At 39.8% G+C, this 13,941-nt stretch overlaps 1 protein-coding gene across 1 annotated transcript in view; it reads right to left on the bottom strand.

The window, feature by feature from the left end:
* Positions 1-986: 986 nt before the first annotated feature.
* MTHFD1 (methylenetetrahydrofolate dehydrogenase, cyclohydrolase and formyltetrahydrofolate synthetase 1) overlaps positions 987-13,941 on the bottom strand; it is a 37,936-nt gene continuing 24,981 nt past the window's right edge. Inside the window, exons 18-28 of the mRNA XM_031605581.2 lie at positions 13,507-13,647; positions 11,376-11,444; positions 10,761-10,872; positions 10,421-10,560; positions 9,953-9,994; positions 8,818-8,918; positions 7,700-7,877; positions 6,920-7,027; positions 5,641-5,793; positions 1,628-1,736; positions 987-1,445 (exon numbers count right to left, since the gene is read on the bottom strand). Coding sequence (XP_031461441.2) covers positions 1,647-1,736; positions 5,641-5,793; positions 6,920-7,027; positions 7,700-7,877; positions 8,818-8,918; positions 9,953-9,994; positions 10,421-10,560; positions 10,761-10,872; positions 11,376-11,444; positions 13,507-13,647 — 1,134 coding nt within the window. The 3' untranslated portion in view covers positions 987-1,445; positions 1,628-1,646. The remainder of the gene's footprint in view (positions 1,446-1,627; positions 1,737-5,640; positions 5,794-6,919; positions 7,028-7,699; positions 7,878-8,817; positions 8,919-9,952; positions 9,995-10,420; positions 10,561-10,760; positions 10,873-11,375; positions 11,445-13,506; positions 13,648-13,941) is intronic.

Below are 13,941 nucleotides of genomic sequence, written 5' to 3' on the forward strand. Positions count from 1 at the left end.
CAAAATCAGAATGCTTTCAGATTCAGTTTGGATGCAAGCAGATGGGCCTTGCAAGTCTATGGAAAAAGGAGAAGCCAAAAATATTCAGCTGCGAGCAGGGCAGTCAAACTTAATAAAGCTAGCATCTTAATTCAGATCTTCTGCAGTCAACTGCAAGTAAACTTGATCCACTGAATAATTCAGGCAGTTTATTTCCTATAGATGACACACGCCATCCAGGAAAAGAAACAAGATAGAACACACACACGGTGGTGCATTGCAGGCAACTCATTCCTGCAATAATCACTTATAATTGTCAATACTGGGACTGCTGCATTACTCAGTTAATCACAGAAATAAGTTCTACGTCATTAATCTCAGCACGTACATCAAAACCCAAAAAGCATTTGAAGTTTTTACCCTTTATTTGTATTAGTTAAAAATCTGGCAGAAACTCTGTTTCTGTTACAAAATGATTTTTGGCCTACTGACAAAGCCTACTACAAATGACTCAATCACTGCTCACATGGCTTCTGTTCACCCAAAAGGTACCTTAGAAAACAAGGCTTCTCAGTGGCCTAACTGTACTGATTGCTGAGCAAAAAATGGTTGAAAGGACACTTTTGGCAGAAGCCATGGGTACAGCCCAGAGATCCAGGTCTCAACAGACCCGACACTCAGAAGTTCTGTTTCCAGTAGTAAGAATTACAGCAGTCACAGCTGGGCTTTCTAAAAGAGAAATCTGGCATGGCTCAGGTATCTGCAGGGGTAATTCACAGCAGAAGCTATGGTGAGCACTCCTGCTAAAAAATGACAAAAGGATTCTTCCTTGTTCCCTCTTTTAAAAGAAACTGGTGTGATTTCACAGCACAGCAAATCCTCCCATAGTGTGAGAAATGGGATACAGAATTCAGTATGACAAGTAGGAATATTATTATAGCATATGAGACCTCCCAAGATAATCTATGTCACAAAAACCCTACTGTTAAGACAGCGAGGTCCCAGGATTGTTACAAACAGCTCCAACTTTATTTTAATAATTAAAAATCCTAATCTCACTGAATCAAGGTGAGATTGTATAAATGTATCTTTTCTCCTTTTTGTGCTTACTATCTTAATTAAAGTTTCAGTCCTTTAGCTGGCTGGACTTAATGATCCCGAAGGTCTTTTCCAAATGAAATGATTCTCTGGTTCTAAGAAATCACTAAACCCAAGCTTCTGTATTTTGCTCCAGCTACAGTTATGAAGCAGGAAGGTTGTACAGGAAGTATACTTTAGATACTTAGTTTCAACTAGCTTGGAAAACAGTAGTTTAAGAATTATTACTGATTAAAAATAAGTGTTTTATCCTTTATCACTCTTTTTTTCACTTCTTGCACTGTATTCTCAGTCATATCTTGTTTCGACTTCAAAAAAGATCAGTGAATAGTTTCATTTACATGACTCATCAGGTGTTCTTCTGGGAGCTAAAAAGAAAAATAAATTTAATTATTATTAAACAGCACTGGAGGCAACTTTCAGGCTGAAATATAATCACATGTTATTTGTAAACACGTAGCATAATATGAAATTGGTTTAGTTCCATTATCTCAAGTTGAGAAATCAAGCCCAAATATTGAAAGCCTTCTAACCTGAAGGTGACACCTACCTTTGGTTACAAATTCTTTTCAGAAGAGCCCGTTCACTTCTCCTGACACTGTGTCCAAGTCGATATCATAAAAGCTGGGTCTTGTAGGAAGTCCTGGCATAGTGCTCATCTGCATAACAAAAGAAGATAAACCATTAAGATGGAAGCAGCATAAATGAGCAGAAGATATAAAACTTATTCAGTACTGGGAACTGTGTAAGCAACAGCCCGTGCAGCACCTCAGTTATGAACTGGCTGGATGGTGGTCGGACACCATTCTGAGGTGTATCACAAGAACCAGGAACTCCTAATTTAGCAGATTGACCAGTTCTGCCCAAGATTTGGCCAAGCACTCGAGCACCCAGCTGATGGATCAGGTGTTACATGAGAGCTGCTGTGGGGAGACACGAACTGCTTGTGGCAGCTTCTTGACTCTTGAAATGAGGATGCACGTTTAAATACAGCTCTGCTGATTGCAAAGTCCCAGTTGATTAAAACTCTTCAAAATTTTTGAACTGTTATAATTAGGAATAATTATTGTTGACATGAGAGGTTTTAAAACAAACAGACAACCCCTCCACCTCCCCCCCCCCAAAAAAAAAAGAAAACAACAAAACCACCTGAAATAAAGCTTTAATAGAAATGGGTAGGGCTGTTTTCCTGACTGGGCCATTTTGTGGCACACAAGTCAGAATGGCTGTGCAGCAGGAGGACTGAAGGTAGCAGAACAGCTGCCTGCTCTGCACCTGCCTCAGGCCAGGCCTTTCAAGTCATCCCCACTGCTGAAACCCACTTTTAGAGCTGCAAAAAGCAAAGCCAGCAGGGACTACACTTGGCCTGATTTACTAATGCAGATGACAACTTGGTTCCATAACTGAGTGTTTAGCCCAGCAGCGCATGTAGGTTAAAGTGGATGCTTTGTGAAGGTGGACAACTTGTGACCAGGCTTGACAGCTTGTGTCAGTGGTCATTTACCCCATAAACAAAAAAATCAGTGTTTCAGTTCACATCTACATCACCCAGCCTTGACTTTCACAACCAGTAATTGTTATGCCTGTCTCCACTAGATTAAACCTCCTTAGAAACCTGGTATTTTCTCCCTGCATATGTATTTTGCACACTAATCAAATCTGGGTAATAAGCTCAGCAGCAAGGTTAAGCATTTGCTGCAGTTCTCAAAACTGTTCTGGGAGCTTTTGGAATCCCACCTCATTTTCCTAAAGTATTACAAGTGCTAACTGCAGTCCCATATGTACCATACCACTGCAAGATGTACATGCTTTGTGCAGAGGTAGAAGTCACTTCAATCATACCCTTTGGAATGACTGCTAGGTCTGCACCAGCTTTTTGTCATTAGCTGCTGCTTTCCAGGACAGGGAAGAGTGGACCTCAGATATGGCTCTCACTCCTTTTGTCTTTACGTTCAGTTGTATATTTTGCTTTCATGAGCAAAGTATTACAAGATCTGAAGCATCTGGAAGTGTTTTCAGTTGTCACCACAGTCTCCGCCACTGTCATGCAGAACAAAAAAGCACCTATTTATGTATGTATCTCTGGAGAATTGCACAGCTTTGTAGGTCTCCACCTACACATCAAGAGGGCCACAGCAAGAGCTGAGAGCGACAGCCACTACAACAGGAGCTGCTGTGTTGATGAATACAGGCCTGATGTAACCCTTCTTGCCATTTGTGTTTTGAAAGGATTGGTCAGTTTTCCTGCTCTCCTACCCATAGGGCAGCCCACAGAGGCTACTCTGTTATCTATTACCTAAAGGCAAACTATGCACTGAATTTTTATATGCTACAGGGTTGATTTCCTTTCAGGCTATGAATTTTCTGCGCAAATGTCCACGATGCTTAATGCACTCAATTATTTTCAGAGCTAGGGAAATGAAGCTCCTCCTCCTCCCTTTCATGCATGTGCTGGAAAAGAATGCAGGGCAATTCTCACTATTTGCATGAAAAAATTAGACCGCTCAGATATTATCAGTTCCCTTACAAAGTTCAAATAAAACCAATACCAACTAGAACATATTTATAGCATTTGCACAACTTCCAGAAGTGCCATGTAGGACACTGAGAGAGCTGAATCAGTAATTCGTTTTTAGTTCTCCAGTGGCACAATATAAGAAGGAAACCCAACCAATTTGAGTTCAACCATTTGTTTCATTTTCATTACCATTTCATGCTCAAAGTTAAATCTAGATGATCCTTGTATTTCCTTTTATACCACAAAGTTTCATTCAAGTACAACAGCTTCAACTCTGAGCCAGAAAGGAAAAAACCCAAAACTTAGAGGCTGAGAAAAATGAAGTGTGACATACCTTCTCAATTAACTTCAGATAACAAGATTAACACACTGGTGATTAGTTTCACCTCAAATTTCACACAACTTCTGCAGAGAGCTGCATGTTTGCTGTGTTTTCAGCTCACAGTTCAGTGGCTGCCAAAAACTTACTCTGAGGCTAGCACATATCCTGTTGAATGGTTTAAAACGATGATCTGATTCAAAATGGGCTGCTTCTTAAAAGGACATCCCTTTCCTGGCCTTAGTAGGCACCACAGAAGAGAGATCTTAATGTCCCCACTTGGAGGGCTTACTTTTAAATCCAGCATCATGATTAACATCATGATTAACTGCATGCCCGAGTAAACATTACAAATCTGTGCAAGGAGCAGGAGGGAAACTGCAGCTTCATAGAAAGTGAAGACATTAAAAAAAGAGACAAAACTTCAGCTTTAATGTCTGTAATCATCTTTTGTCTGTCTCATTACTTCTGTGTACTCTTTCCTTCTGCAGTACTTAAAAAAAATATTAAAAATAATCACTGTTTGAATTAAATCTTCTTGGCTTGCAAAAAAAGTCACTAACAGGAGCATGCTATCTTTTACTGTATCCCAAAACACATAGCACTCTTTGATAAGAAAGGTGCGCCAGACTTCAGTCAGGATGTGATTATTTTATTTTTGTTGGGGTAATCTGGAAACCCTTACCTGGCTCTATGAGGGGTAACATTTGAAGGAGGAAAGGAAACAACTCTTAAATCAGCAAATTTCAGTATCTGAGCCATGTGACACTAACAGTTTTGAAAGGCAGCTTATTAAAACAAATGTTGCCATGAAGGCTTCAGTAAAAAAAAAAAAAAAAAAAAAAAAAAAAGATGGAGACCCAAAAATAGTGAGAAAGACAGGGCTGCTTGCTCCAACTGCTCCATCTCCTGCAATAACCTAAGAAGTTACTTAACATTCTCCCAGAATAGATTCCTCAGATAAGATTTCCAGTGGAGCCTTTCATCCCAACATTCTTTCTTTAGACACAAAGCTGAACATCAGTTCATTTTGCAAGTAGCTCCTCTTTCTGCCAGCCCATTCATATCAAAGCTATGCCAGGATCCTACTTCCATTGTAGCTACTCTCTTACTTCTCAGCTGACGTGACAATCATCTCAAAGAACAGAAAATAAGAACTCAAAGGCACAGTGAAATAAACTGTTGGAATTGATACAGGCCAAACAGCAAACAGATGATCAGCAAAACGATGAGAAAATAATGGAAAGGGAGACTGACAAACAATAAACAGTACAGATCAGCTTTGCTTTGGAGCTGTCTCATCAAAAGTTATTTGCTTTGTAAGCTGTGGAAAAGTTTAGTTCTACACTATCTGCTGGCACACAGAGATTTCAGCTGGAATACTGCAAAGTGCATCAGGAATTCGAAATCACAGGGGCATCAGGCAGGCCCCTCCATCAGTCTGCCGTTCCCACTATTCATTATGTGCAGAGTTCACCCTTTTCCTGAATTCCAAGAAGACTGAGATGTGGGACATGGAGAGTACACTAGAGGCTTGCTAAATGTTCAAGTGATCAGATGGTTTATTTTAGCTTCCCTCTTCCCCTGCAAAGGGCATCTAATGCACTGGACTACTAAAACATCATCTGTAAATGACAAGAGCTCTTCTCACTGAAGACATCTTTCATAAATGGAATGTATGTGAAGTGTTATTCTCACCCCACAGCTGAGGGTTTTACTCACTCACCGTTCCTACCAGTGGGTACAGGAACCCAGCACCAACACTGGCCCGAATATCTCGGATTGGCAGAATAAAACCTGTAGGTGCTCCTTTTTGTTCAGGGTCATGAGACAATGATAAATGAGTTTTAGCCATGCAGATTGGCAGGTTTCCAAAGCCCTGGGCATGACAATGAAAAAGAAAAGAGAAAGAGGACAGAAGTAAGTGAAAAAACAGTAACCATTCCTGTACACAAAAAATTTTTGCTCTATTTTACCATCCTCAGTGTTACCAGGTCATTTTATGCAATTTCTTCACCCACCGCCTATCTGATCCATTGACCATTCTGCACCCTCATTCTTTCTCTCTTCCTACTATTAAGGGAAGAATAACTAGGGATCCCAGCACGTCCAACCAAGGAAAAGGTTGATGGTATGGAAGCATTATGGAAGTGCTGGATATCTAGATATCTAGCTTACTTTCTACACTCTTCCCAAAACATTAATTCAAACAGCTCAGAACTAAAAGTGCTCATACAGCTGAAGTGGGTTAATTAGAAGTATTTGGTCAATATAATTGCATATTGTGACGAAGAAGCAATTATACAGCTATGGTATTTTGGTAGAACTGTAAAGGAATTTACAAGAAATACAAAAAACAAGAAATGACATATGCCAGCAGTACATGAAATCCAGAAGTAAAACTATTCAAGCGCACTAAACAAAGTATGGACAATTCTCACCTTGCTTTCCTCTACACAACCCATTACAAACCTTCATTAATGCAGAAGGTATCTGAAAAGCAGCTAAATTTACAAGAATGTCATGTTCAAGAAGAAAAAACATGGCTGTGACTGCCCAAGATTTATATGGGTTTAAAAACTGATTGGACAACTCAGTGGGACAAAAAATAAAACAAACAACAATAACAAAAACCAGAAACTATTTAGCACCAGTCTGATCATTTGTAGTTCCAGAATTCCCAAACTGTTAAAAAATTGGAGAGTGCAGAAAGTATACATGGGAGAATATAGAGACTACTGAATCTGCTTTCCACTTCTTTCCCCTACACAACATTAGAGAAGTATTTCTGAGACAGATTAGTTCTGTTTTCTGCACTAAAAGCCAGGGCCACTTTCTCCTTTCCCACAACACCTCCTCATCCTCCTCTGCCATGGTAGCATCCAATAAGCCCTGGACACATGTTGGGTGATGATCCCCTATTATATGCAGTTTGAACACCACTTCAGTATGATTATTTTAAAATGAAAAGCATCACTGGGTATCAGGTGACAGGGAAAACTAACCTGCTTAGTGTACACGGCGACTTTCTCCTGTGCTTCCGGAAGTAGCTCAATGTCACTTGCCCCATAGATCTGCTGTGCAATAATTCTGATTTTATCTATGACAGGAAGCTAGAAAAAAGCAGGCAGGTGAGCACGGCGCAAGCACTTTCAGGCCAAAACATGGTAACTAACAGTGACTTTGTTACCTCTGAGTCACCATCAAATCTGTTTAAGTACAAAGTCAGAAATATGCACACACACACACAAACATGCACGCTCTTCCACCTGACCTGTACTGTAAAACTGGAAGATTTATTTCCAGAGAAAGAAACAAGTTAGAAATGGACATTTCATTTTCTGTTCCACAGCCTATTATATTCTCATTGTAAGCACCATGCACACCCAGAAATTCTCAAGTAAGGTAACAAGTTTGATGACAATTGTTCAAGTCCACGTTCTGACAAGAATGCATGTCTCAGGTCAAAGAATCTCAAACTTCTTCCTACCCTGGAACATGTCTGTCTATCACAGTAGTAACCTGTTTGCCATTTCTAGTTGTGTCAGAGTAGCATCTTTCACTATCAAAAGTAAACTATTTTTCATTTAGTAGTCAAAACAACAGGAAATGACAAACTAGATATTTGAGACTTGTGGAGTAAATATTATTTTCTAAAAGCCATTTTCTTCTCAGGTTCTCTGAGCAGATTTTCAGGCAACTTTCAACCAACTAAGCCTACTAATCTCTAACTTATTTAAAAAAAAAAAAAAAAAAAGTACCTCTGTAATCATGCATGTTCTTACCTCTACATTATAGAGGAACCTGAAGTTGCTGGGTGTCTGTGATGCTCTCTGCACAGCCTGAGCCAATGCAACAGCTCCTTTACCACCCTCTGCCCAGTGAGTGCACTCCACAGCATCAAATGCTCCTGCTTCTTTTGCCAGTTGTACTACAAGAGCCAGTTCAGCCTTTGTATCTGTCCTGTAAAGAAAAAAGTTTGTGTATTTGTATCAGAACGTATGCACAGTAAATGAATGGTTTGTTCTACCCTTCTCTCATTCTTGTCAACAGAAGTTAAATGCTGGAATCACAGGATCTAGCCATCAGGATATCTACTGAGGAGTTATCTACCACAAGGCTGCTCCACCTTGGTGAAGGATGCCATGCCAAGAAGAAAAGGAGCAAGATCTTGGCCTGGAACTATATGCAGAAATCCAAGACTGCCAACAACAGTTTTCCAGACTTTGTGCTTGTATCAACAACACAACTCTTGTTTTCAGATGAGAACTCAAAAAGGCATTAGTACTTGCAGATTTGGAGATGCTAAGATGTTCTATATCATGTGCACACTGTGCTGAAAACCATACTTTCTCTAAAACAGCTAATACGCATTCACTTCAGACGAACAACCCTTAACCTGCTACTCTGCTTCAACTGGCATCAGCTTTAATGCAGCAGTTCAAAGCCCTTCTGCTTGTATAAAGAAAGACCACACACAGAATGTGTTTCCTCTGTAGTACAACGTGCAGAGCCTTAAACGCTTCTTGGTTTGGCATGATTCCATACTGCAGACCACTGAATGCAGTGTGGTCTACAGCACAGGCACCTCACCATCTGTTATGAACTTAGATTCCATATTGTCACAGGCACCTTTTGTCTACAGTAACTTAGCCAGTTAGGGTGTAAGCAGTGGCACATAGGTCATAGATTACAAGATCCTAAGCTAAACTAAACTAGAGAATGCATTTGAAACGACTGAGCAGAGCTCCACTATTTATTCAGTATCTTCAAGCACTGCAGAATGCTGCTTTCTGCAAACAACATGTTGACAGTGCTGAAAACAAGACAGTGTGTTAAATGTAGCATAAAAAGTGCCACCATTTTATTCTCATGCATCAGTTCCACAGCCCAGCTCACTTACTTGAAAGCATTGACAGCCACTACTACTGGGACACCGAACAACCGAGCATTCTGGATTTGTTTGCTTAGGTTACTGCAACCTTTTGCCAACAGCTGAAGGTTCTGTAAAAAAAGAGAGCAAGCAGAACATACATTTTATGAGAGACAGTGAAACCTTTGCTCCAAATCCACTGCATCCATAGCTCATTATATAAGTGCCAAAACAGGAATGGAAACCACAAAGGCAAAATTTCAGAGCTGCTTTCTGAACACTTAGGACCGGTGCATGGTCTTGCATGGAAAACAGGAAAAGGAATGAATGTTTCTAATAACTTTATAGCTGAAGATGAAAACCAAGGTAGGAGAAACCACTTTATCATTTTTTGTTATTCTTAAGTCAATACTATGCTCATTATCTCCTCACAGTAAAACCTCATTTTCCTCTATGACACATCCATCTTCATGTATTGAATATCATTAGCAGTGAATTTCGTGACATTTGTTTGAAGTTTGTGATAACAGCTTTTGCTTTATTTACATTTTACAGCATCAGAGATTATTCATGGAAGCGCAGACATTTCGTCCCTTCTTATCAAAAGAGTAACCCATAGAAAAGTGTTAGAAGTGAAAAAGCTGAACCAGATCAATTCCCAAGCATACATAACCATTTGAGGCAGAAGGGCAGAAACAGATTTAGTTCACTTTCCTCCCTGCTTGCAAAAGAAGGGCAGGGAGAAAACAAAACTGCTGCTGCTAAGAAGGGAGTAATTAGACAGGCACTCCTAATATTTTCAGAGACAATATTTCAGCTAGGCAATTACTCTATACTGAGAGGGTCAAGGGACACTGAGCAGACATTACTATGAAAAATTGAGCGCATAGACAATTATGCAAGCTCAGGAGAAAAGGAAGGCTCTGAATGCTGGCTAGGTCAAGTACAATAAATGCTTGAAAGAGCAGTGCCAAAGTAACAGCATTAGAACAAAAAAGAAAAAAAAAAAAAAAAAAGAACCTTAAAGCTTGTACAAGGAAGCAATTCCCTGCCAGCTACAGAAATGACACACATTAGCCATCCACACGTGCACTGAATGACAATATCGTGTAATGAATACAATTAATTGGTCAACTGTCACAACAGCTAAAGAAGATAAGATTACCTCTTCCGTGTACTCTTTTGGCAAGGGTATCCCAGCAGTGACCTGGAGAATGAATTAAAATAAATAAATAAATAAAAAATAGGAGGGTACCCCATCAGATTTTTATTCTGACAATTTGCACTTGATTCTTATTAAACTGCATCAAGATACACCATTCTACTCCAGCCTGATCCTTTTTTTTTCTAAAGGAAAAGAAAAAAAAAAAAAAAAAGACTGCCAAGATGCTCTCACAGTATAACAAAACTAAAGATTATGATAAGGACAAATGTACCCCAGCATACTTCTTTGGGAACATAAAATGAGCCAGTATGTATATGTAACATACTACAACACAGCAACTTGCAAGGGACATATGGATAACTGTAAATCTCAAGACAATTATAAGCAAATCAAACCCCACAGAGCTTTAAGTGGCTGGACTGGAACAAAAGCCCCTTGGGCCTAAATAAAACCTTGTTTACTACTTACTGCAGGCCCTCCTCCATGCATTTTCAGAGCTCGCACAGTAGCAACCAACACCACCACATTAGGCCGGAGATCAGAATAACGACACTTAATGTTAAAGAATTTCTCCATGCCTATATCTGCACCAAATCCTGCTTCTGTAACTGGAATTGGAAAACAACAACAACAACAACACAGAAGTTTGAGAGGTTGCTGGGCAGAGAAATCAACACTCTAATTACAGAAATCAGAAGCTTCTTCTGGGACAGAAAAAAAAACAAAAAACAGCAAAGGTAGTCATGATAAAAAAAAAAAACAAACAGAAAATCTTTCCCTGAAAAACAAACAAACAGCACACACTTACCAACAAAACCTTCTTTACCCACAAGCTTCAGTGCTATTTTGTCTGCCAACACTGAAGAATTCCCATGTGCAATATTGGCAAAAGGTCCCGCATGAACAAACACAGGGGTTCCCTAGAAGAAGGGTGAGGGAGGCAAAGAGAAACAAAGAAAATCAGGGGGTAACATTTTGCACATCTGCATCATTTCAGGAGCTAAGCACTACAGCATCTGAAGGTTAAAAAAAGAAGTTCTTAGAAAACAGATCTTAAAGCCCTCTGATTAAGTATTTGTTATCAGTACTAAGGGCTGCATCGCCAACTGGATTATTATAATCTGCAGAAGTGGAGATATTAACCCACTTAGGAAATGGATGGCTAAATCTTAGCAACTCTGCCAATCTCTTGCACCCATACCATCTAGATTTTCAAAACATTTCCTGACATTGCTCAACAAAACAGACACAGCAAGGTACTGCATTTCCCCAGAGCCATCCCACATGCAGACCTGAATCTTAGGTAGGAAACCACAATAAGCTTCCAAGTCTAAACAGAGTAAGTCCACACTGACAGTGATGAATGAACTTGACCAGATGCTCCTTGCTTCTGAGAACACAGAGTGAAATCATCCGTGCTCACCTCTAGCGTCTGCATGAGGTTTGGCTTAACAGCATCTTTCATCAAGACAGCCAGAGCACCAGTCACTCCCTAAAAGAAAAAACAAAGACAGCTATCAGTTTCCAGATGTATTGAGACAGTTCCTATACTGTGTCAAGACCTCCTGGTGAGCTTGCAGGAACACAACCAGCAGTTGCTGCAGAATATGCAGCAATTGGTGATTTCTGGTGAATGCAGCCTCTTCCATTATGACCTTGCTTAGCCAACTTACTTAGCAGTAAAGAAAAACTGCTCTTTCAGTGCTATAACGAGGTGAGAAAGGAAGAGTAGCAAGAGAGTAACCCTTAGGTACACATGCTTTCCTGTGCCCCATTCAATGGCAGAAAGCAGGGAAAGTTTTTCAAGACAATTTCTTCTTCACTTTTAATGTCAATTGAATTGCAGCACTCAATTATACATCTATATTTTTTTAAAAAACATTCACTGCTATGTTTCATTAGTCTCAATCTTGCCACATGAAAGCTTAGTTAACATTTAATGGATAAGCTTTAAACTTCAGTCATCTCTAGAATAATGAAAGATACAGAGCAAGATTTCCATGATGACATTTCAGGCTTGTCAATCAGTAACACTTTAATACATCTCCTCTGAAAACCCAGTTAGTTTTTGATTCCTCATTTCTTCCCAGTTCCTTTGAGCCTCATGATACTGGTTATATTACAGCAGAAGGATCTGGACATTTTATTGTGCCAGTCTGGTCTCTACAATCACCATGGTCTGGCCTGTATGAGAGGCATGCAACACAGTCCTAACCAAGCAAGCCAATGCCCACCACTGCAAAAATGTGCAAAACCCAAGAACCTGTTGGACAGACCTGGTATCATACTCCATTCCAGTTACAGCACACAAAATTTAAAAAAAAGAGAAAAAAAAAAGCCTTAAGAACTACAAGTCTTAGACCCCATGTGAAACTCATAGAGCAACCCTACACAGGTTCCCACCATTGATGGGTAGCAGGAGGATTCTGTTTTCCAGAATGGGGGGTTAACTCACGTACTTAAGGTTAAAGCATGACAGCAGATTAGCATCAGGAATTAAAAATCTCAAAGCTGCCTACAGAACTGTGGTACATGTTCCTTCTCACACCCAACAAATGTCTCACATCAAGACACTTTACAGATAAGTGCTTCCCAGCCTAGTTCTTTTGCTGAAGTTCCACAGTCAGGCCGTACTGCCCATCAACTGCTTCTTAGAGTTACTGTGGGATGAACACAAAACAAAAACATAACAGAAGACCAGTAGTGCTCCTCTGCTGACTAGTGGAACAGTCCTGAGCCTGTTCTCTGTCTTGAGACCAAGTCATGGGGCACAGTTCACATAGAGAGCTCAATTCCCTTCACTTTCACCAGACAGGGTTATTACCTACAAAATATTTATTGGAAAAAGCATCTGGAGCACAAGCTGTCCCCTGAACAATGCCAAAGCACTGTATGGGAGAGTTCTAACTGACACACTCCACAAAGGTTTCAAGAACTGCACCAGTGGACAGTTGCAAGATAGTACTGCAGCTGTTGCTTATAACTACATACTGGTAACAGACATCACTAGTTGAACATTAAACATTTCATTTAGTCGAAATAGATTTGTGCCTCTCACAAAGGCTGCCTTATGGAAACCTTCCACACGTTCAACTTTTAGAGCATTCACAGCCTCTCAGCATAAGATATCTCATCATCTGTAATTAAATTTGCACCAGGCTTTGTCCCTGCTTTATGTTTTCTTTTCTCCAGGAAGCTTAAAAAATCGGATGGCCAGCAGGATGCATTCTGAATTCTTCTCATTTGTAAATAGGCTTTTTTTATTTAAAACCCACCACGTACTTCTCCTTAGTTTCTATGGTGCTAGTTTTGATTTGATACACAGTACATTGCACAGAACCCTTTGTCCCTGCCCAAAACACATGTATGTACAGTCTCTGTGTAAGGCACTAGCCACACTAAAGTAGAAATACCTTACTAACTCCAGAGACTAAAATTTCATCTCTAATATTCTATATAGTAACCATACAGAACCATCTCAATGTTTTTCAATCCAAGGACTTTCAAAAGTAATAGAAGAAAGTTAGCATTCAAGAATGGAATGACTCTCTTACAAGGTCATCTGTTGTAACCGGTTCTCCTCTCTTGCTGGAAGCTACTACCATTCTGCCCAGTCGCTTTTTCATGTCATCCAGGCCATCAGAGAGTGCTAGAACTGCCATGATTTCACTGCTCACTGTGATGTCAAACTGAGCCTTCAAGAGACAAATAAAGATGTGAATTCATCAATATTCCTCAGCAGAAATCTTTACCTTACTCAAATTCTTGGGGGGGGGGGAAATCAGTTATCACCATTATAATAAAAAATAAATACAGTCATACATCCATGAGAACAAATCTAAAATGTTACTCTCAGAATATATGCAATTTAAATTCAAAGTTTCAAATCAGATTATTTTCTGCAAATTAAAGTAAGATATACTCATTCCATTGCTGTTACATGACTCCCTCCTGGCACAAAACTGGTGATTCATGTAGGAACATTAATA

This window comes from Phasianus colchicus, chromosome 5 (assembly GCF_987193195.1).
Source record: "Phasianus colchicus chromosome 5, bPhaCol1.hap1.1, whole genome shotgun sequence".
In the NCBI taxonomy this organism is placed as follows: Eukaryota; Metazoa; Chordata; class Aves; order Galliformes; family Phasianidae; genus Phasianus; species Phasianus colchicus.